Here is a 24,193-nt window from a genome sequence, read left to right on the forward strand (position 1 = left end):
CCACACTCTCCCTTAGTCTTTTGAAGCAAGACCAACTGAGTGTCAGAGGGGGTCTGTGAAGGCTTCCTGGCAGAGAACTAGTTCTTAAGAGATGGGGAAAGAAGAAACGGGACTTTGCAGAGACACACAGTTGGTGGAACGTGCAGGGAAGTGGTGCAGAGCACGCCGTGACTGCAGCGGGGAGTACGTGGAAGAAGGAGTGGCCTGAGGTGAGGCTGCTGGCGGGAAGGTTCAGCTTTCAGGCTGTCGTCAGGCTTTACAGTCTGGGAGCACCGGCTCGCCAGCAGGCTTGGGGTCCGGGAGGTGGCAGAATTTCATCAGGAAGAGAAATACCTCAATCTCATTATGTTCCGCTGTAAGATTTTAACACTTAAAAACCATAGATGTTGTGGCCAGACTTTAAAAATAGATTCAACAACAGGGATACTAGTTATCGCTTCCTAGAGATTTTGGAGAGAACCCTTAAGGCGTTAGAGTTGTCTGGGGGCTCCGAAGGCTTAGGGTCATTGTACTCGGTGGGGAGTTCAGACTGTGTATTATCAGTCCTAGGTTCAGTTTTGAAAAACTGCGCATCAGGCATCTGGGTGCCAGCAGTCAGCATGAAGATCACTGTCACCTTCCAGACGTACGGGGTTGTGGTACCAGTAGGGGAGGGATTTGTCCTGACTCGAGGAAAGATGTTGTGATGTTTTATATTTTTAATGGAAATACTCATAGCCAGAGAAGCACTATTGATTTTAAAGATTGGATTGAGAATATTCTTTTGCAGTAACAACTGAAGTTAACATTTTATTTATTCGTTCAACAAATCTTTATTGAACTTCTCCCTTGTGCCAAACATATTGTTAGGTGCTAGGCCTTTCACTGGTAAACAAGAGAGAATTTGTGTTGTTTATATTCTTATGAGAGAGATGATCATTGAACTGTTTATCAAATAAAGCAGTTACAGCTTGTGATGAGAATTATGAAGGACGTAAGCAAGATGATGTGTTGGAGGGAAGGGGGAACTTATGGACCCTGGGAGTGATCTGTGAGGGGGGCCATCCTGAAGCCAGGTGTGTGGGGTGAGGTGGAAGATGGTAGGGAGCAGAGGGAAGAGTCGGCTGTGAAGCCCCAGGAGGGACAGTGGGTCAGTGGAGCTGGACCTTGGATGACAAGAGAGGGAGAGGTGTGATGGTGGGGCAGGAAGGGGTCAGAGCACACAGGCCTTGTAGGCCACAGAAAGGTATTCGATTGTTCTCAGAGCACCTGGGGAACCACTGAAGAATTCTGAGTAGGGTTGGTAGTGTGAAATCCATCCATTTCTCTTTCAAAGAGCTTTTTCTTTAACACTTTTTTCCAAAGCAGTCTTAGGTTCACAACAAAGCTGAGGAGAAGGAGCTACAGAGACTTCCCATATACCCCCTCCCCCTCCACATGCAGAGCCTCCTGCGTCATCAGCATCCCTCACCAGAGCGGGACATTTGTTACCACCGGTGAACCTGCCGTGATACAGCATAATCACCCAGAGTCATAGTTTACCTTAAGTTCACCTTTGGTGGTGTACATTGTGTAGGTTTGGACAAACATGGAATGACATGTAGCCATCATTATGGTGTCAGAGTATTTTTACTGCCCTAAATATCCTCTGTGTCCTCCCTTTTCCCTCCCCAGCCCAAGCCCTGGCAACCACTGAGCTTTTTACTGCCTCCACAACTTTACCTTTTCCAGACTGTTACATGGTTCTGAATGTAGAATCATACAGCACACAGCCTTTTCAGATAGCCTTGTTTCATTCAGTGACATGCACTTCAGGTCCCCCCGATGGCTTTTCATGGTTTAATAGCTCATTTCTTTTTAGTTATGAATGATATTCCACTTTCGGATGTTCCAGAATTTATCCATTCACTTACTAAAGGACATCTTGGTTGCTTCTGTAGTTTTATAGTTATGAACAAAGGTGCTGTAAACGTGATGAAGGTTTTTATGTGGACATAAGTTTTGAACTCCTTTAGATAAGTACCAGGGACTTCAACTGCTGGATTGTATGGTAAGATTATGTTAATTTTATAAGAAACCTTCAAATTATCTTCCAAAGCGGCTGTACCATTTTGCATTCCCATCCTGTTGCTCCACATTCTCAGCCGCGTTTGGTGTTGTCAGTGTTCTGGATTTGGGCCGTTATCCTAGGTGTGTGGTGACATCTCACTGTTGTAATTTGCATTTTCCTGATGACATATGATGTGGGACATCTTTTCTTTCTTTTTTTTTTTTTTACATTTTTTATTGATTCATAATCATTTTACAGTGTTGTGTCAAATTCCAGTGTTCAGCACAATTTTTCAGTCATTCATGGACATATACACACTCATTGTCACATTTTTTTTCTCTGTGATTTATCATAACATTTTGTGTATATTTCCCTGTGCTACACAGTGTAATCTTGTTTATCTATTCTACAATTTTGAAATCCCAGTCTATCCCTTCCCACCCTCTACCCCCCACCGGTAACCACAAGTCTGTATTCTCTGTCCATGAGTCTATTTCTGTCCTGTATTTATGCTTTGTTTTTGTTTGTTTGTTTGTTTTTGTTTTTTAGATTCCACATATGAGTGATCTCATATGGTATTTTTCTTTCTCTCTCTGGCTTACTTCACTTAGAATGACATTCTCCAGGAGCATCCATGTTGCTGCAAATGGCATTATGTTGTTGGTTTTTATGGCTAAGTAGTATTCCATTGTATAAATATACCACATCTTCTTTATCCAGTCACCTGTTGATGGACATTTAGGCTGTTTCCATGTTTTGGCTATTGTAAATAGTGCTGCTATGAACATTGGGGTGCAGGTGTCATCCTGTGGGACATCTTTTCATAGACTCGTTTGGCATTTGTATATCTTCTTTGGTGAGATGTCTATTTAGATCTTTGGCCCATATTTTAATGGGATTGTTTGTTTTCTTATTGTTGAGTTTTAATAGTTCTTTGTATATTTTGGATAATAGCCCTTCGTCAGATAGGTGTTTGCAGATGTTTTTCTCCCAGTCTGTGACTTGTTTTCTCATTCCCTTGACATTGTTTTTGTAGAGCAGAAGTTTTTAATTTTAATGAAGTCTAGCTTATCAGTTACTTCTTCTGTGGATCATGCCTCTGGTATTACCTTAAATGTTACCACCTTACCCAAGGCCATCTAGGTTTTCTCCTCTGTTATCTTATAGAAGTTTTACAGTTTTGTGTTTTGTATTTAGGTGTGTGATCCATTTTGAGTTAGTTTTTGTGAAGGATGTAAGTCTGTGTGTAGATTCACTTTTTACATGTGGGTGTCCAGTTGTTGCAGCACCATTTGTTGAAAAGACTGTCTTTGCTGCACTGTATTGCCTTTGCTCCTTTGTCAAAGATCAGTTGACTGTATTTATGTGGCTCTGTATGCAGGCTTTCTCTTCTGTTCTGTTGATGTATTTGTCTTTTCTGTCGCCAGTACCACACTATCTTGATAACTGATGCTTTACAGTAAGTTTTGCAGTAGGGTAGTATCAGTCCTCTAACTTCGTTTTTCTCCTTCAGTATTCTGTTGGCTGTTCTGAGTCCTATGTATCTCCATATAAACTTTAGCATCATTTTGTTGATATCCACAAAATAACTTACTGGAATTGCATTCAAACTGTAGATCAAGTTGGGAAGAACTGACGTTTTGACAGTATTGAATCTTATCTATGAACCTGTTATTCCTCTCCATTTATTTCATTCTTTGATTTTATTCATGTGAGTTTTGTAGTTTTCTTTGTGTAGCTCTTGTACACATTTTGTTAGATTTATACCTAAGTATCTCATTTTGGGGAATGTGAATATAAATGATACTGTGTTTTTAATTTAAAATTCCACTTTTCCGTAGCTAGTATTTAGGAAAGTGATTGACTTTTGTCTGTTAATCTTGTATCTTGCAACTTTGCTATTATCATTATTGCTACTTTAATTTTTATTTTGACTTTAGTGTCCCATGTCCTTAAAATGATCTACATGCTTTCACAAGGTGTCTGATCGTGACCATCCTCACTTGAGTTTGCCTGATAGCCATTTCATTTTCATTTGGTTTCCGGGTCATGTGGATCTTGCCACCTCTCTGAAGTACTTGCTTCTCTTCCATTCTTTCTTTTAATTAAAAAAATTTTTTTTTAAATTTTCATAGGGGGAGGTAATAAGTTTTTATTTGTTTGCTTGCTTGCTTGCTTGTTTTTTAATGGAGGCACTGGGGATTGAACCCAGGACCTCTTGTGTGTTAGCATGTGCTCTACGTGCACTGAGCTATATCCTCCCCCCTACTTGTCTTCCATTCTTGTCACTCATTCCTTCCTTGCAGATTTTCCTTTTTCATAACTTATTCATTGATTCAGTAAATGCTTGGTGATTGCCTCCGATGTTCCGGACCCTTTTCTAGGTGCTGGGCCAGAGGGGCAAGGGAGGCAGATGTGGGCTTAGCTGTTGTGGGGCTTACCGACCAGTGGTAGAGGGGGTCAGGCAGAAATGGCCAGTCAACAGAAGAGAAGGGATGTGTGGAGGAAGTCAGGCAGAGGGAGGGACCTGACACTGCACTCAGCAGGGAGGGAGGCCCCTTTAGGAGGCAGTCAGGTGAGGCCTCTTGAAGGAGGTGACATTCCATCAGAGACCTACATGTTGAAAAGAAGCAAAAGCTGAGGGACATCTGGAGAAAGAGCATTCCAGGCCGCAGGAATAGCCAGTGCGAGAGCCCTGGGTGAGAAGGAGTGGGGTGGGTTTCACAGAAGGGACGTGGAAGTCCGCCAGTCAACTCTGTAGAAATAGAAGACCTGCACTTCAAATAGACTGTAAATCCAGCTTCCCAAGACATTTCTACTCGAGGGACTGGGGAGAGTCTCCATGGACCTAAATTTAGGGCCGGAAGACCCTCCACTCTGGTCAGGTATGGAGCGCCCACCTAGAGCTGCCGAGTGTGTTAGAGCTGCGACTGTGGCAGAGGGTCAGGACTGGAAGGGCAAAGACCTACACTCAGGCCTTGCCTGTGTGATCTTGGGCGTTTCGTGACCCTCTGACCCTCCGTAGCTTCATCGAAAAGTTGAGTAGGGTAAAGACTAAATGAGTGGTGCGCACTTAGTAAATTATAACGTGCTGCATGCGATTTGAGTATCTTTATTGAGGGGAGTTGAGTCCAGATTTTCAGAGATGTGGTTTTCGGTGTGGAACAGATAAGAGGGGCCGAGTGGCTGAGGTTCTGAGCTGAGAAAGGAGGCTGTGGGCATCTGGCCAGGGGCCTGCTCTCCGCCACCACCCAGAGCGATGCCTGTGCCTGGGGTTGGCTTGCGGCTGCAGCTCGGTGCCTTCACTGCTTCTCCTCCCACGTTCTGTCCTTCCCAACAGGCTTCAGAGTCAGGATGACCTGATCACATCTGATTTTGTGTCTCGGTTTCTTTCGCCTCCCTCACTAGATAATAAGCTACTTGAGAGTGGGAACTATTTCCCGTATTCTTCCCACCCCTCCCTCTTTGTAGCATTTATCACGGTATAAATTACAGGGACCAGTACACAGTGAAGTGCATTTTAAGTTAAAATGCTCAACAGTGATCCTGATGACACTTGGTTTACTTATTCTGTCTGTTTAAGCTCCAGCTATAATTCATACCCATTTGAGAGTTCCTTGTTCCTGCCCCTAAACCTGACTTCCCTTTGTAGGACTAGACATTGGAAGAGTTGTCACGCCCTGTTCTTCAGCCCCCAGGTTTCCCTAGATGCCAGTTAAGATTCCCTTTCCTGCCTGAAGATCATCCGTGGAAACCTTGGCCATGGCCTCCCTGTCAGAGCCGGTCACGTTCAGAGAGTTCTGCCCCTTGTACTATCTCCTCAATGCCATTCCCACCAAGATCCAGAAGGGCTTCCGCTCCATCGTGGTCTACCTCACCGCCCTGGACACCAGCGGGGACTACATCGCCGTGGGCAGCAGCATCGGCATGCTCTACCTGTACTGCCGGCACCTCAACCAGATGAAAAAGTACAACTTTGAGGTGAGTGCTTCCCTTACTCGTAAGCACAGGTGAGCCCTGGCCATGTTCACCTGCGTGTGACATGGGACAGTTTATCTCCGATTGGCTGGAACGTGGCCTTAGTGCCTTAACCACACAGTGCTTTAAAACCATCTCTGGTTGAGGTCCAACATCACTAAAAACGTTGATGCTTTTAACTCTTTTTTTCCTGCCTCCAAAAAGCTAGCGTTACATTAAGAGAGAACATGACAGTGTTTAGCACTTAATAGAAAACTTTAGAAGTAGGTATTTTTTCCTGAGTGTTTCGTTTCTCAAAGGACCTTGACCACTTTACTTGAATAATTTCTAGTTGTTCTGTTGAAATTATTATGAAAAAAGGATTAGGATCAGTATCAGCTAGCTGCCAAAAACGCGTGCATCTTAAATGAGGTCACTTCTGTAGGACACCACCCCTGGGATCCTGACCGACTGTGTTCTGTGTTGGTTGACTCAGGCATCTCTGTGTATGGTAGGTGTTGGTTGACACCAAGTATTGATGGACTATCTTTGAATTCGCCCATTTAGTTAATATCTGTGATTTGTTGAGTACATGGCTTTTGGGAGAGACTCATAGGTGACTGGGTTGTGGCTCCTGCCTCATGGCCCTGTGGGCTCTGCTCTGTGTGTGGTTACTGGACCTTTACAGACTAAGACAGGCTTTTGTGTTTAAGAGAAATGTTTACAAATGTTTACATCTTAGTGGATATTCAAATTATTGAGGTTTAATTTATAAAGTTAGTTTTTCTGAAGGCTTTATACTCAATTTAAAATAACAAAAATGGTTAGCATGCTCATAGCACTTAACTGTGTGCCAGGCATTATTCTAGACCTTTACACATATTAACTCATTTCATCGTCACAGAAACTCTACCAGGTAGATGTCATTATCATCCCTGTTTTACCAGGGAGACAGCTGAGGCACAGAGAGGTTACGTGACCTGCCAGAGGCAGTTAGGAAATGGTGCCACCATCGTCTGAGCTTGGGGAGATTAGCTCTAGAGTTATTTTATTTTTTTATTTTTGGCTCTACAATTTGGAGTTAGACTGTTAGGTTAGGTGTGTAACTTGAAAACAAAGTTAAACATCTGCATGTAAAGCACAAGAGAAAAGATTTAGAGGGACCCCCACCCCAAACTGTTCATCAAACTATTGCTGTTTCTTTTCTTTGATTAATAGCTCATGGATATGACTGATCAGGTTTTCCAAACATTTAAGACCATTATGTAGCTAATCTTAAAAATTATGGTTGTAAATTAATATATCTGAAATCTCTCAAATATGTCAACACTTAGCAAGGAGAACTTATCTCCAGCAGTGAACCCCTGACAGGATAGACCAAAGAAACCATGCCCAGACACATCATAATCAAACTGCTGAAAACTACAGACAAAGAAACATCTTAAAAGTAACCGGAGAAGACTGATGCAGCACCTGTTGGGAACAGCAATTCGAATGACTGCAAGCTTTTCATCAGAAACTATAGAGGCCAGAAGACAGTGGTACAGCACTTCTAAAGTGCTGAGAGAAAAGAACCATCAACTCAGAATTTTTACAGCAAAAATATCTATCAGGAAGGAAGGTGAAATAAAAATATTCTCAGATGAAGGAAACTAAGGGGATTCGTTGAAAGCAGACCTGCTCTAAAATAATTGCTTCAGTAAGTTCTTTAGACAAAAGAGAAAAGATACCAGCAGGAAACTTGGAATATCAGTCATGAAGGGAGAATGATAGGAAATACAGTAGACTGTTTCTCTTCTCTTGAGTTCTTCAAGATATATTTGGCAGTTAGCAAAAATTATAACATTGATCGAGTTTTCAGTGTGTACAGATGTGGTAATACGTAAGACAGCTGTAAGACAAGAGGAAAGAGGAAGGGACCTGTTTGGTGGAAAGGTTTCTGCTCTCTACTTGAAGAGGTGAGATATTGAGTCTAAATAGGTTTTGAAGAGTGTGCATCATGCCTGTTATGGTAATCCTTAGAGCAACCATTAAAAAAACCTGTACAACATGGAATAGTACAAGTCACTACAGATGTAGCAAAAGGGAATTTTTAAAAATATTCAAACAACTCGTGGGAAAGTAAGAAGGGGAAAACAGAAGAAGGAAAAACAGAAGGAACAAACACAAAGCGAATGAAATGGTAGACCTAAATCAAAACATGCCAGTAGTTTTGGAGACTTCAGCACCCCTCTCTCAGTGATAGAAGTAGTAGATAGAAAATTAACTAAGTTATAAAACTGAGCAGCCCCATGACCGTTGTGATCTAATTGATGTTTACAGAACGCTCCACCCACCAGCAGCTGAATATACATTCTTTACAAGGGAACACGGAACGTTCACTAAGATAGACCAGGCTCTTGGTCATAAAACACACCTCAACAAATTTAAGTCAGGGCAGACTTCACATAAAACCACAAACCCTCAATGTGTAAAAAAAACACAGTGTCTGTGAAGTGCAGTAAAATGGGGCACACCTGCACCTATGTTTAAATTTTCAGCCACCAAATCGGAAAAGCTTAAGGAAACAAGAATTTAGTGGTCCCCAGAATGAAACTACAAATTATACCTGACTCCAGTTTTCTAGCTTTCCTAGAGCTCGTTTTTTATTCATCACAGGGTGAGCGCTGTGAGCTTTGGAGGGGTGTGTGTGTGTGTGCTAGGACAGTTTCTGTGGGGAGGAGCGGAGCTTGGGGGAATCTGCCACAAATTACGGGGCCCAGCAGAGTAGAAGGAAAGTCTGGGGGAAGATGCCATGTGTACACTTCTACCTGGCTTTCCCTTACTGAGGGACCATGAAAAATGTATTCTGCTGGGGCCAGAATCCACACTTGACAGCTCTAAATATCAAAATCATTTTTGGAACACCCGTAAGGTATAGAATATAAACATAATTGTGGAGAATCAGAAAGGAAGTAGAAAATAAAAATTCTTCTGTGGAAAGAACACAGAATTTGGAGTTAGACTGTTAGGTTAGGTGTTTAACTTGAAAACAAAGTTAAACATCTGCTTGTAAAGCACGTGAGAAAAGATTTAGAGAAACACCCCCAAACTGTTCACCATGATTCTCTGGCTCTAGCAGGGCTAAGACTGAGGCGGGGGTGTGAGGGAGAGGGAAGTACTTCTTTTTTTTTCACGTTAAGTCTGTGTAATCATCAGAGTTCTTTTTAATGGCGATACTGGGGGTTGAGTCCACAGCCGCGTGCATGCTAAGCGTGTGCTCTGCCCCTGAGCTACACCCTCCCTCCTGTTAGAAGTGTTTGCTGATGAGTGTGTTTTCAGGTATTACTTGTGCAAACACAACGACACAAAGGTTTGTTTTGAATTTGGTCATTCATTAGCTGTGTGGGCCTGGAGCTGAATTAAGTATTTGTATCACTGTTACTGTGACTTTCATCTTTAGAGCTGCCTGAGTCTTAGCGTCGTTCAGAACAAGCCCTGTGTTTTACAGATAAAGAAACGGTAAGATTCCTGCTCCAGCCACAGCACTGGTTGCCTAACCATTGTGCGGTCTTCCTGTGTGAGCAGTTAGGGCTCCCATGGAAGTCTGGTTATAGAGGACAGTTGAAACCAGATTTGGAGTTTCTTTGGAATTTCCAAGTGGAAATTGAGAGATTGCATCAACTTGTTTAATTTAGGGAAAATCTAAGATGTTATGGGAAGGTAAATAAAAATGGAAGTTAGTTTACCTCCTAATAAATCCATGTTTGGAATGGGTGAAAGACTATGTCTAAATAAAGTTGTGTTCCAAAGAAGAAAGTGGACCTTTTATGTGGCAAATAGAACCTGATGTGTTTTCGAGAATAATGCTTTTGGAAACCTTTATTTTTCCTGCACAAGTTAGTGGGAGAGGGCAAATGGAGACACAAGAAATTCTTCCTAGCTGAGTGCCAGAAACATGAGGAAAACTGTAAGGAGCTAATAACAAGGGCAAAAATGTTGCAAACTTGTTAAATCTATGGGTGTGTCATATGTAAGTCTAGACCAGAAAGATGACTTGACCTATGTTTCTGATTTTCTGCTTTGAAACTAAACGTGTGAGCTCTTTAGCATTTAGCACTTTGTGGAAATTTCCTGGATTTGCCTTCAGAACTGTCTCTGCGCCAACCGCAGTGACACTAGGGCTCGTTTCTGCAGGTTTTCCACACTGATCTCGGATGAATTTACTCACAAGTACGTACTGGGTGCCTGTTCTGTGCCAGGCCCATTTTAGGTCCCGGAGCCACAGTGGAGAACACAGCAGGCAGATCCCAGCCTCAAGGAGCATGGAGTCTGATGGGGGAGAACCAGAAAAACACAGAAACACAGACTAGCAGGAGAGGGGCCGGGGGAGGATGAGCAATGGCGGGGTGGGTGGCCACAGGTAAACAGGAAGTTAGGAATGTCACACCAGGCTGCGGTGTCTGGTGGAGTATTCCAGGTGGAGGGAAGGAGAGGCCTGGACGTGGCAGCACAGCTGGGTGTTTTCCAGTTAGAAAGCTCATGCCTGTTTCATTGACTTACGCCTGTCATGGTTTGCAAAGTGGTGCAGAAATGAGTTTTGGTATCACCACGTCAGCCAGAGGTGCATTTACCTAACGCCTCCCTCATCGATCCCCTCTGGAAGTAACCCTTAGATCTGCAGGTTAGGACCCTGTGGTCTAAATTCGTATATATCAGTAGCATTACGAGGTAGGTTTCACTGGTGTCCTCGGCATTGAGAGCCACAATTCAGTAGCTGCGAGGAACTTACTAGCTCTCACATTTGTTTTTCAGTGACTCGTTATATTTTATTGGATATCCATTCTGCCTTAAGTGACCAAAGTTCAGTTCAATAGCAGGTTTTTTTAATGGCAATTGACAGGGTGACTTAAAAACGTATTTGAAATTGTAATGGGTCAGGAAGAGTCAAGACACTCTTGGAAAAAGAACAAGATGAAGAAGTTGCTCTACTGAGTAGCAAGGCTGTAAAGCTCCAGTAATTAAGACAACGTGGTGTTAGCACAAGAATAGATAGATAGGTCATTGGAGCAGAGTAGGGAAGCCAGAAAACCCACATGTATGTGAACACTCGAGTTGTTGCAAAGGTGATAATACAGAAATTTTCCGGGAAGTGGTGTATGGAGTTGGACATGAATATATGGGGAAATGAAACTTGGTCCCCGCCCCACTGTGTGTGGTGACTTTGTCTTAGCGCTTTGAAGTGTTCCAGTGCCGTCTTTTGACTGCTGAGATTTCTGCCCGGCATCTGGGTGTCCTCCTTACGGGCAGTCTGCCTTCTGTCCCTCTCTTTAAGGTCTCCTCTAGGGAAAGGGTCCTAGGCTCTAGGGAGTTCTTTCGAGTCTCGCGGACATTCCCTTCTCCAGTTTGCTCTTGGAGATGAGGAAGTTCCAGAAAACCAGGTGCCTTTGTGTAGCTTTTAGATCATTAAAAAGTTGTGTAACCATTCAAGCTTTCAACTCTAGTTCTTTGTTAGTAAAAGAAGGAGAATAGTGAAATAATTTGTATGAACTTAATGAATTCATATCTTATTTGAGTCTTCTTGAATATTTCAGATCTGTTGGTTATTTGATACGCTAGCGGTTTCTACCAAAGCCGCTGAGCTCTGGCATCAAAAGCAGCTCACAAAGAAAGCCTTGTCAGACTTCACAGTTCCCATGAACTTGCCCACAAAGAACACTTTTCCCCTGATGTGTTTTGTCTTGGGTATAAAGGGGAAACTGCCTGCCAAGGAGCCTAAGAAAGTTGGCTGAATGCTGTCCTAACGGTGAAGGGTTCCTCTGGAAATCCGTTGCGGGCTGCTTTCAAATCAAACTTTTTTTCCTTAAGCCAATGTTGAATTTCTGTTGGAGGAAGTTAAGTTGCCACAACAAGGCAATAGGAAGTGTGCCCTAGGAAGCTGGAAATGAGGGAAATATGAGTTAAACACACAATAGATGGGATCTGAGCTGGACAGCAGGAGACATAAGTGGCTCCCATGCCCGAATAAGACAGAACTGTCCTCACAGCAAAAGAAAAGAGTTACGTGTTGGGAGAGAGTGAGCAGTCTGCTGTGTGACTGGGGGGGAATCAGAATCCAAATGAGTCAGGCTCTGCAGCTGGGGGTCCCCTGGAGAGCTGTGATCCTCGTGGCCTGACTGGCTTATGGAGGTTTGATCAGAAGTTGCTCCACGCTTGCCAGACAGCTTATGGACTAGAACTTGCTGGCCATGCGTGTCAGCCAGCGGGGGAAGAATGTGCTGGTGGAATCTCCATGTGCGTTCTGGTTTGTGAGGCGGTTCATTCATTGTAAAATAATGAGTTGGCTCTGGAACTTCGACTTCTTGTGAGTCACATGATCACAAGACCACCTCCCCGGGCTGATCAACAGCAGGACACTAAACGGATTGAAAATCTGGGTCAGGAAGTTTGACGGCCAGATCCTTACATGCTGACCCATGAGTGCGGAGCTGTGGTGGGGGCACCGCCATACCCTTCAGTGTGTGAGGACACATGCACATGTGTCACAGCTGTGAGTAAGAGCCAGAGAGTGCTGTGTCCCAGGTTCAGGGCCCTGGCGTTGGTGGGTGGGGTGTGCAATCAGGGGATGGGCACGGAGGGCCTCAAAGTGCTCTTGATAGAGGCGGCTGCTGGATCCGAACTAGCAGCCAGAAGTCGTGTTTTCCAGTACTTTCTGCCTTCCTGGCTGTCTGCTTCACTTGCTGAAGGGGCTGCTGCCTTCTACCAGGAAAAAAGAAGGATGTCAGACCTTCCAGATCATTTCCTCTCCTCGGGAACTGTTGAGCCAGGAATGAAGATGGCTGCTGAGCCAGTGGAAGACAATGGCATCAGCTTTTTGGACGTGGCATTTATTGACAATGCACTTTGCAGCTGAAAGTGGTGGAAATGAGTCCTCCTGATGGTACTGATGATGCAAGAGATGGCGTTGCGTCATGTTCTTTCAGAGAAGAGTTCCAGGACGTGATAAGATACAATCTGAGTCTTCATTGTGCAAGGGACACTTTCTAGCTTGTAAAGAAGAGAATTTTCTTTTCAAACTCAGTTTGAAAGAAAAGGATGAATATGGAGATAAGTCTGTAATGTCTACTGTTCGGAACAAGAACTAGATATTAAAAGTGCACAGTTTGGGGGAAGAAAGGTGCTCTTCATGTTCCCCTGCCCAAGCTGCACAGGACTCCACAGGCTCGTTTTGTGACAACTCTTTAAGCTGTTTATATAGTCGCGTTCTGTATAGCATTGTAGACATGATCATATTTCATTATTTAAAATAATGAAAATACTATGCCAGGAGGCCCTTGGCGATCAGCCAGCTGTCATCCTAAAGGCAGCAACCTTGCCTGCCCCTGCCTCTCGTGTGCCTGTCAGAGCAGACAGCGTCCTTCCTGTGACCCACCTGTATGTGTGCGTCAGTGTGGACAGGGCTCGTCCCTGTGTTTGCTGATGGGACCGTGAGACCCAAAAGCAGCAGCTTTGTGTCCCCCACAGCAAGCACAGTGAAGCTGTCACTAAGCACTTAACTGCTTAACCCTGCTTCAACGCCTGTCTCATTTTAAACTAGCAAGTCTTTCAAATACTTGATATTATTAAGTCCTGTCTCCATTTGCAGACTTGTATGAAAACAATACTAGATTGGTACTTTAATGCAGTTAGTGCAGTAAAAATCTCATTTCTAAATAATGTGCTAAATGATTGGTTTTATGAAATGGGTATACTGCAGAAAAATATTAATAGTGGATTTGAGCCTCAAGTCTTTAGGTATCCTAAAAAGTTTTGAATATCCTGATTTGGTTATAAAATACAACCCTGAAAAATTTTATCTTTTTCAATAAGGTAGAATTGTTGTCAGTGTCTTTTTACTCCATATGTCACTTGATTATAACCTAATCTCAATTACCCTTTCCTGCTGTGGGGACCGTAATTAGCAAGAACTCTGAATCCACCGTTGTGCTCATTCCAAAGCCACACTTTTTACTACCTGCTCCCAGCCAATTACTGAGCGCAGCCAGGGCGCTAAGGCTGGCTCATTTCCTGTGAAACAGATGACTCCTCTGACCAGAGACTTTGGCGTGGGGTGTCCCTGTTGACCAGAACTTTCTAAAACTGCACTGCAGACTGAGAGTTACCTGTCCCACTCTCCTCTCTTCCCTTTCTTTCCCTTCCAGGTTGCAGACCTGCATTGTGATCTGACAGTTCTTCCTGTGTCCTCCAACTGTTTCCCCCTTTCCCTCACAGGTTTTTCCCCAGACAAGTACCTTGCATGTGTAATTCCATCTTTCGGGCTTGCTTTTCAATGGACACAAACTAATGCAATAGTATAGTTCAGACTTTCAAGACATCTACAGCCTACTTGTCTGTCAGTTACTGTGAGAAAGTGTTGAAATCTCCAACTGAAATCGTGCATTTACTTTTCTCATTTCAGTTCTATCAGTTTTTGCTTCATTTATTTTTTTAATTGTGGCAAAATAAACATAATGTAAAATTTACCATTTTAACCATTTTTAAGTGTATAGTTCAGCGGCATTAAGTACATTCACATTGTTGTGTTGCTTCATGCATTTTAAAGCTTTGTTATTAGGCACCTGTACATTTAGGGTTGTGTCTTCTTGTTGAACTGATCCTTTTATCACTATAAAATGTCTCTTTTCATCTCTGATAACATTCCTTGTCTACTTTGTCTTGTATTAATACCACCGCTTTCTTATAGTTAAACTCTTGCTTTCTTATAATTAAGCTTTGCATGGTATATCTTTCTCTGTTCTCAGTTTCAGCTTGTCTGTGCCTTTATATCTTAAGTGCATTTCTTGTAGATAGCATATAAAGTTGGATCTTTTTAACCCAGTTTGATGATCTCTGCCTTCTAGTTGGCATATTTAGGCCATTTGTATTTAATGTAATTGTTGAAATGGTTGGATTTAAGTCACGGTTTCTCAACGTGAGACTGCTTACATTTTGGTTTGGGGGTGCTGTCCTGTGTGTTGTAGGATGTTTAGCTGCACCCCTGGTTTCTGCCTACTAGATGCCAATAATATCTCCCAAGTTGTAGCAGCCCCCAGATATTGTTAAATGTCCAGTGGGATGGGGGAGGGGAGGGACAAAATTGCCCCAGTGGAGAACTATTAGTTAAGTTTACCAACTTGGTAATTGTTTTCTAGTTACCCCACCTGTTCTTTATACCTTGTTTTTTTGTGTTCTTTTCCTACTGCTCTTTGTTTTATTTATTCATTTTCATTTATTAATTTCTATTGAAGTGTAGTGACACAAGTGAACTTACGTACAAGACAGACACAGACTCCTACTGCTCTTTGGATTAATCATGTTTTCATACTTCTATTTTACGTGCACTATGGCTTATTAGGCCCTGTTTGGTTTATTTTTTCAGTAGTTCTTCTAGGGTTTATAGTAAGTGTCCTTTAACTTATCTCAGTCTACCCTCAAGTAATGGTATACCACTTCACAGATAATATAAAAATTATGCAACAGTTTTATTTCACTTTTAGATTTTTTGTTGTTGGTATATAGAAATACAAAAATCAATTGTATATTTCACATATTCTGTTTTGTAGATTTCTTAGGGTTTTCTACATTGATGATTGTGTTTGTCTATGAAGAGTTTTACTTCATCTTTTCCAATCTGTGTGCCTTTAATTTTAAACTTGACTTACTGTGCTGGCTAGGGCCCCCAGTGTAATGCTGGCAGTGGAGTGAACGTCTCTGTCTTAGCCTTAGTCTTCACCATTACATTAGCTGTACATTCCTGACAGATGCTTCTATGTCTATTCCTAGTTATCTGAGAATTTTTATCATGAATGAGTATTGAAGTTTGTCAAATATTTATCCTGAATCTGTTGTGATAATATGATTTCCTTATTAATATGTTACATGAATTGAGTTTTGGTTATTATTCCAACTCTGCATTACTGTTCTGTTATGATACATTATCCTTTTTAGAAAGTCTTGCTATATTCATTTTAGCAATATGTTATTCAGATTTTTTTGTGTTTGTATTCATGAGGAATGTTGGCCTGTAGTTTTCTTATAATGTCTCTGTCTGGCCTTCTTCATTATACATGTAACTGTCTACCTTTTTGTTTCTGTTTGTAACTACTCAAATTGGACTTATTATTATTATTATATTTTGAGTCACTGTTTAGAGTCTCTTACATTTTCGTAGTCTTCACTCGCCATTCCTTGTTACATCTCAGTTCCATTTGCAGCTGTTTCCCTTCTTACTGGAGCACAGGCTTTAGCAGTTCTCACTTTGAAATCTTTTGGTGGTAAGTACTCTTGACTTTTTGTTTGTCTAAATGTCTCTCTGTCTTTGAATTGTCTAGAGAGGTGTTCTATCCAAGGCCAACAGTTTTCCTCTTAGCACTTTGAGGATAATGTTCCACTGTCTTCTGGACTCGATTGTTGAGAAGTCCTTTCTAAATAATTACTCATATTTAGTCGTTTTCCCTTTTTCTCTGACATATTAATACCTTCTTACTGCATTTGAGGTTTGACCGTTTCACTACACGATGTGCGTGTGTGTTTCTTTCCATGAGTCTTGTTCAAGGCTTGTGCTCCTGCGGGCGCAGCCCTTTCATCAGTTCTGGGTGGCGTTCAGCGTATCTCCGAGGACACCACCTTCTCTTGCTCTTTTCTTGCCTTCAGAGAGTCCCAGTTAGACGCAGGTGGGACCTTCGTGTTCTGTCCTCTGTGACTCTTCACTTCTTTACGTTTTTTATCTTTTCTTTCTTTTCTGCACCGATCTGCCATCTAGTGCAATAAACTTCTTTCAGCTGTGACTCATCTGTTATTTAGCCCACCATGAGCCTCTTTTGATTAGTTTTCATTTCTACCTGATTTTTAAAGTAATTTTTTAAGTTGAAATATAGTTGATACACAATATTGTGTTAGTTTCAGGTGTACAGCAAAGTGATTCAGTTACACATATGTGTGTATCTATATTCTTTTTTCAATTCTTTTTCATTATAATTTATTATAAGATACTGAATGTAGTTCCCTGTGCTATACAGTAAGTCCGTGTTGTTTATCTGTTTTATATACGGCACTGGGCATCTGTTAATCTCATACTCCCAATGCATCCCTCCCCCCATTTGATTATTTATAATAATGGCTTGCTCTTACGTTTCAGTTTCCTTTTATATTTCTTTAAGAATGTTAAGCATATTTCTTTTATGTTCTGGGTCTCTTCATTCTAAGTGAAATACTTGAGTCGGGGTGAGGGGTCGTGCAATTCTGTGACTGCCTTTTTTAGCTGATTCTTCTGTATGGGGCCTGTTTCCCTATGGTAATTTCTATTTGTGAGCTTCGGGGCTGATCCTCACGTGTGCAGATGCCGAGGGACTTGGGTCGAGACTTTTGTTCCACAGCTGGGCTTTTGTTCACTCTGCAGGCACCTTGGAGTGCCACCGACCTCGGAAGCACGCCAGACTGCCTGGCACGGAGCTTCTTAGGGAAGGAAGAATAAATTCAGACTCTGGGGCTGGGTAGGGCAGGTTTGCGATCACAGATCCTTGGGAACTGTCCTTTTTTATTCACTTCAGTCCACGCCTGAGATAAGACAATTCCTTGTCAGCTCGATTTGCCAGCAAATGGCCTTTCCCTGAGAGTTGGGTCTTCCGGGGTTCTGGGTTTTGCAGGGGAGATCAGTTCCAGCTCCCCCACCCTCCAGTCTGGCCTGAAGCCTTGTCCCCATTACCCCTGCTCGCCTCAGAGAGCCTCGGGCCCGAGTGTTGGCCAGGTAGCCCCGGGGTGGCCTGCAGCTCCAGGGCTGGCTTCTGTTCCAGCTGACAGTTTTCTTCTTGTTTTGGGCTCTTGTGGACCCTATACTTTCTCGAGATCCGCTGTGCATTTAAAAGAGTGTTTCAGGTGTCTCACTCTGCATTTCTGGGTGTTCGGAGAGGAATGATTTCCAGCATAGCTAGAGTATTTTACTGTCAGGTGTTGAAACGTCATATTTTGTCTCTGTCTGAAGCATGGTTAAGTACTGATAATCCGATGCTCGGGACGCTTTGGTCTTAAGTCAAGAACCGTAGCGTTAATAATCGTATTAAGTTACATTAAGTTGAGTTTAATACGTTGGTTTGTCAGAAAGCACGTGGACATGCACTGTGTGTAGATATTCAGGCTTCGAGCACATTTGAGCGATGATTTTTGTATTGAAACCATTCATTCAGAAAATCACACAGTTGTTTGATTTTTGCTGCCACATGGCAAGCTCTCCAGTAAATGATTCTGATTCCAGATGCAGTAGCAGTTTTTATAATTACAAATTCCTGGGGAAAAATTCACTTTGAGCTTCTGCTGCCACGTCAAGGTGGTACCTACCTGAAGCATGTGGTCACTTTCTTCCTCAGAGCAGTGATGGAACCATCACTCCTGTCCCCACACTCCAGGTGTGGGGTCCTCTCATTCTTCTCCTTCACGGCCGACCAGGCTGTCTGTCTGCAGGGCCCGTGGGCTCGCTCAGAGACAGGGCAGAGCGGGCCCTGGAGAGTCACACCCGGTGTGGGTCCTAATGCGAGTCTCTCCAGCTGTGTGACCGCGGGCACACCCCTTAACCCTTGTAAAGCGAGGCTAAGGACAGCACTCCCCTGGTGGCAGTCTGAGGATTCCAGGGCATAATGCACGTGAAGTGCCAGATGGTAGCCTGGGGAGCAGGGCAGGGAGACGCTCCCAAGGAAGGTCGCTGTGCTGTTTTCACCACAGATGCGTGTTCTAACCAGGTCTTGAAAGTGTCTTCGTCAGGGTTTACTGCCTTCGTGCCTGTTCACTTGCCACTTCTCTCAATGAGGGGCACCTACTCCCTCCTCCTTCCGTCCTGTTCCCACCTGGGGTTGCCAGACAAACCTCTGACTGATACACCTGCAAAATCAGGAGTCTTCCAGGGCTCCCTCCTTCCTTCCTGTAGCTTAAGACCCAGATCCCTGACCCTCTGGCTTGATCTGGCGCCAGATACATTTAGAGCTCATGAAAATAGCCTGCAAGCTGTAAAGCAGCAGGTGAGAGACAGCTGGGTCACTGCAGGCGGCGGCCCTTCATGCGCTTGTCCGGGTGCCGCAGCCCAGTTGAGAGCGGGACCGCGCCCTGCTGTGCGTGACTGAGCGGCCCGGCTCCGCACCCGGATGTGGAGGGAGAGCTGCCTGTCGGACGGGTTAACTGCCGTCTAAATGACTGCATCAGGGATCAGAATGGTTTATTGGAGGTCTTGCTGAATGTCTTAGCAAGGTCAAAATGGTTGTGTAATTTTTCTCAGTAAATGGTTTCAAAGTGAAAAATGATCACTTGGTGGGCTGGAAACCTGAATATCTGTGTGCAGTGCTTGACGTGTGCTTTTTAATAAACCAAAGTATAAAGCTTGAGTTAATGTCATTTCGTATGACTATTGATGAAGAACCCAGACATGCCAGGAATCAGTTTGTAATGTGCCGTCTTACTGATCCTCACAGCAAGACTGTCGCAGAGTCACCATGGACAACAGCCGGTGAACAGCTTGTCCACATTGAGAGGTGAGAGGGCAGAGCTTCAGTCTAGGGCAGCCCTTCTGACTTCAGCCTCCGGTTCGGGGGGCGAACTACCCCCTTGCCCAAGCTCCTTACAACACCCTTGATAAGAGCTCCGTGTATTTGTACCTGGTCGGCCAGCATTTCCTGCCTCAGAAATGCAGCTTTAAATGTCATTTCAAAGATTAGCAACTTGGAAAGAACAAGGTTCGAACGGGTTTAATTACCTTTCTGGGTTGTGCACGTTTTCACTGAGGGAAGCGCAGGCCGCAGTCCAGTGAGCATTCCGTTCCGCTGATGGGCGATGGCTTCCGTTCTGAAAGCTGGCCTGGCCCTGTGTTGCTGAACGTGTCCTCTTTCAGGGGAGGACGGAGTCCATCACAGTGGTGAAGCTGCTGAGCTGCTTTGATGACCTCGTGGCCGCAGGGACAGCCTCCGGGAGGGTTGCCGTTTTTCAACTTGTGTCCTCCTTGCCCGGTAGAAATAAACAGGTACGTGCTGATCATTTTAGCATCCCTTAACTTTTTGACAGATTCCTCATGTGTTTTAAATGAGAAACTCTCATCTGCTGAGAAAATATGTGCTCAGAAAAGCCTAGCACTGTGCTCTTTATAATCTGGTAACATCTTTGTTCCTGGTAGGACACGGCAGAAAGCACACATGGCTCATTTAAATTTTGCTTAATATTCTCTGGCTCTTCTCTTGTCAGCTTCAAAGATGAATAGACGGATGGGCCCCTGTGCCGTGCTCTTCCACCAACAGCAGGGAGTGCGTCCCAGCTCGTCCATGCAGCTCCCTCTCACAGTGCTCATCCTTTTCTCTTCTTGTGTGTGTTTTTGTCATTTATTTGTAGCTTCGGAGATTTGATGTCACTGGTATTCACAAAAATAGCGTAACAGCTTTGGCTTGGAGCCCCAATGGAATGAAGTTGTTCTCTGGAGATGACAAAGGGAAAATTGTCTATTCTTCTCTGGATCTAGACCAGGTAAAATTATTTTCAGAAATGTTGTTGGCCTTCCATTTAAAGAAATTATATTCGTAATTGTATCTTTAGTTGGTCAGTTTGTATTCTTGATTGCTGTCCCTTTCTAATCTCAATTATTATTTGTAACATTTTCTTTCAAGGACTTTTCTAATGCTTTATAAGCTACTTCTGTGCCTAAAGAATTGGCCTTTGTTTCTACTGGAACATTTATTTCTCCATTCTCCTGCTGTTTATTGCTACTTCTTAGAAAAGAGCCGCTATCAATCCTGATTCCTTGAAAGGTTTGTAGGAGGGCGTGAAGCATCTCACAGTCATAATTATTGTTAACTGAGAAAAAAAAAAAAAGGAACAACCTGAAAGCTGAGAATGTTTTATTCAGTGGGCTTACTGAGGACTTGAGCAGGGCAGACAGCTCTCAGGTAGCTCTGAGGGACGGCTCCAGAGAGGTCAGGGAGGAGCCAGGACAGAGAGGAGCTGTGTAAAAACAAACCAGGTGGTTGAACATCAAAGGGTTTCTGCTAATCAAAGAAAAAACAAACATCTCAAATTAATGACTTTAGCACTTTCCTATGTTTGGGAAGATGCAAGAGTCTGGGCTCATTGAAATCATCCCTTCAAGATGCACCTTAACACTCTAGGGACAACATCCTGTTCCTTCCATCCTAAGTTCCCTCAGGGTGCCCATTGGCTGCTGTGGCTGATGGCCTCAGGTTCCCAGCAGCCTTGAATGTTTACTGATATGGCAGGCAGCGTTCTTTGTCCACACTGTAAATGGAAGTCAGTGCTTTTAGTGGCTGGAGCACTGGCCCGGCCAAACCATGGTTGTGTGGGAGAGACTGATGGCAGAGGAGCAGGGGGTTTGGTGGCAGCAGGGGGCCCAGCCCCACCCTCTTACTGGTTATTTTGTTTATGCCTCACAGCAGCACCCTGGGCTAGGTGTGCAAATCCTCAGGTGGGGACTTGCCACTGGTCAGGGGCGCAAGCCTGACAGCTCAACCTCAGACCGAGGGCCTGCTCCCACACCATGCCTTTCCCACTGCGAACGTGGCTTTACGGCCGCCTGGGCTTCACTCATTGTGCCGTATGTCTGCCCAGCTGGAGTGGGCCCCTTGCAGACACAGGCCATTTGTCTTCTCACTTGTAGTCATCATTCCTAGTGCGTCTAGGAATTCAGCAGTTACTAGCCAGGCCACTCTGCTCCAAGACTGACTGCAAATATTCTCTAGCAGTAGTTCTTAGACTTTTTTTGGTTTTTTTTGGAGAGAAGGTAATTGGGTTTAGTTATTTATTCTTTGGAGGAGGTACTGAGTTCTCAGACTTTTTGATCTCAAGATCCCTTCACATTTTTAAAAAAAGGACCCCAAAGAGCTTTTGTTTGTATGAGTTTATATCTACTGAGTGCACTAGGTTAGAAATTAAAAAAGATTTATTAACTTTATTTTGAACTAATAAACTCATTATGTGTTAACATAAATAACATATTTGTGAAAATAACTATTTTCAAAACAAGTGAGGAGAGTGGCATTGCTTTACATTTTTGCAGATCCCTTTAATTCTGGCTTAATAGAAGACAGCTGGATTCTACATTTAACCTGTCATAATGCATTGTTTTGGCTGGAGTACGTGAAGACGGTCTGCCAGACCACAGCTGGAAATGGGAGGAGTGTTTTAGTTGCCCTTCCTTTCAGGGAACTGTGGATGTTCTTATTTGATCATATCCCCAGATCAATAGTAGTTTCTTTAAAGGTTGGTCACAACATGAAATCTGAAGTCACGTGGGTGAGTTTTTCGTGCTCTGTTACAGGGAAATCCATTGGTCTACCTTAAACTTTGAATGGCTCCTTGACCCATGTGTGATTTTGTAGCATGCATTGGTCACTTGGAAAATATTGACCCACTGAGATGGAGATCTTAGAAATGTTAACACACTTAATTATATAATATCAAAGAAATCACCCTTGTTAATTCCACCATCATTCTAATGAAAAAATTCTTTAACCATTGGAAGTCTGCCACGTTCGCAGGGGTGGATACAAGTTTTCAAATTCTAATCTTCGCTTGTAAACTTGAATTTTATTATTAACAACAAATACTATCACTTGTTTACCTTGAAGCGACAGGCTCGCTTTGTTCTTTCTGAGGAAATGTCTGCCATATACCCAAATGTGAATAATTACAGTATTTCAATTAAGAATGGCGTTCTGTGACAAGGAAGCGACTGCCTGAGCTCACAGCTCATGCAGTGCACAGGTGCTTCTCCAAGAGAACCAGAGGCTTCGTGTCAGCAGGCGCGCTGTGTGCACGCCCCGTTTTGTCACACAGACACAAAGATGTGTGCAAGGGTCATGATTTGATGAAATTGTTGTTTTCTTGCATAAAGACATTTGGAAGTGAAATAATGTTTTGGCTGCGAGTGTCAAGGGTTAGCCGAGCGTGCCATTTGGTGCCCTGCTCAGCTCGGGCCCCCTTGAGGTTCCAGTAGCTCTCCCACCGTGGGTCTGTACTGTCAGCACAGATGTCAGCTCAGCAAAAGGGCAGGTAAAAAATCCAGTTTTTTAATGACAGTGGTTTTGACCTTGACGGGTCACAGGGACCCTCGGGGACCATGGACCACACTTTGAGAACTATACTCCACAGGGAAGTGTTTTGTAAAGATGTGAAGGGTCCCCTGTATTTGTGCTTTCCTGCTGCCACTCCCCAGCCCATGGGCGGCCCCGAGGGAGCACTGCTTAGGCACCGTTTCCAGAAACGGAGAGAAAATCATGTGCAGAAGCCATTGTCCTGAGCACACTGATCATTTTTTCCCAGCTTATTGAGGTTCTGATAATTTTTCTAAAAGACACAGGTATTCCATGAGACTTGCAAAAAAGACAAGGGAAGATGTGTGTTTTTGCAAAATACAGTACAATACATTTAATTCCATTACAAGCTAAGTCAGAAATTGAAAAGCCACATCTGCATAACTGCACAGGTAGGCGGGAAATCTGGCTTAAAAGTCCTTGCTGTTTCGTGAGGAATGAGAGTTTCTCTATCTTGATTGTGTTGGTGGTTACACAACTGTGTGCATTTGTCAAAATTCATAGAATTTTATATCTAAAAAGGGTGCATTTTACTCTATGTAAATTTTACCCGTAAATCTGATTGCTGCTCCTTCTTCCCCCTCAAAGTTCTATGACGTTGCATCAGTATTTCCTGAACAATTAAAGACACAGGTTCTGGAGAAGAATGACGTACAGGAGCAGATATTTGAGTCCAAGAAATACAGTTTGTGTTAGCAGTAAAATACCTTCTAGAATTTTACTGTATTTCTTAATATATTTAGTGCGACTTTAATTTCTCTCTAGCCTATTGCCTCTGACCCTTTCAGTGGGCAAGGATATAATGTCCCCAGAATTGCTCGGAACTCTTTGTGGGGGAAGACTGGAATACGGACTTTGATTGTTGTCACAGGAATTTTGTAGAAGGTCCCATTGTGTTCTCTTGGAATAAATGATATACATGATGCAGCGTATTTCTGCTTAGGTCTTAATGGATTCTTCTTTGAACCATCTACTGAGAACATTTTAAAAGAAATTGTACAGAGCGTTTAAATGTTTCTTGGCAAACTTGATGTAGCCGAAGACACTAACACCGTTTTCTCACCAGTGAGGACGCTTCCATTCAGTCGGTACTGAATCCGATGAGAATTAAAGCGTA

The 24,193-nt window shown here is 43.3% G+C and overlaps 1 protein-coding gene across 10 annotated transcripts in view; it reads left to right on the plus strand.

The window, feature by feature from the left end:
• TECPR2 (tectonin beta-propeller repeat containing 2) overlaps nucleotides 1–24,193 on the plus strand; it is an 82,645-nt gene that overhangs the window by 2,419 nt on the left and 56,033 nt on the right. For all 10 annotated transcript variants that reach the window (XR_012073830.1, XM_072963758.1, XM_072963763.1 and 7 more), the window contains exons 2-4: nucleotides 5,721–6,010; nucleotides 19,875–20,003; nucleotides 20,366–20,497. Coding sequence is in view for 9 of the 10 variants with exons in the window: in XM_072963758.1 (XP_072819859.1) it covers nucleotides 5,792–6,010; nucleotides 19,875–20,003; nucleotides 20,366–20,497 (480 nt within the window). In the remaining variant the exon portion in view is untranslated. The remainder of the gene's footprint in view (nucleotides 1–5,720; nucleotides 6,011–19,874; nucleotides 20,004–20,365; nucleotides 20,498–24,193) is intronic.

The sequence above is a fragment of the Vicugna pacos genome, chromosome 6 (assembly GCF_048564905.1).
Source record: "Vicugna pacos chromosome 6, VicPac4, whole genome shotgun sequence".
Lineage (NCBI taxonomy): Eukaryota > Metazoa > Chordata > Mammalia > Artiodactyla > Camelidae > Vicugna > Vicugna pacos.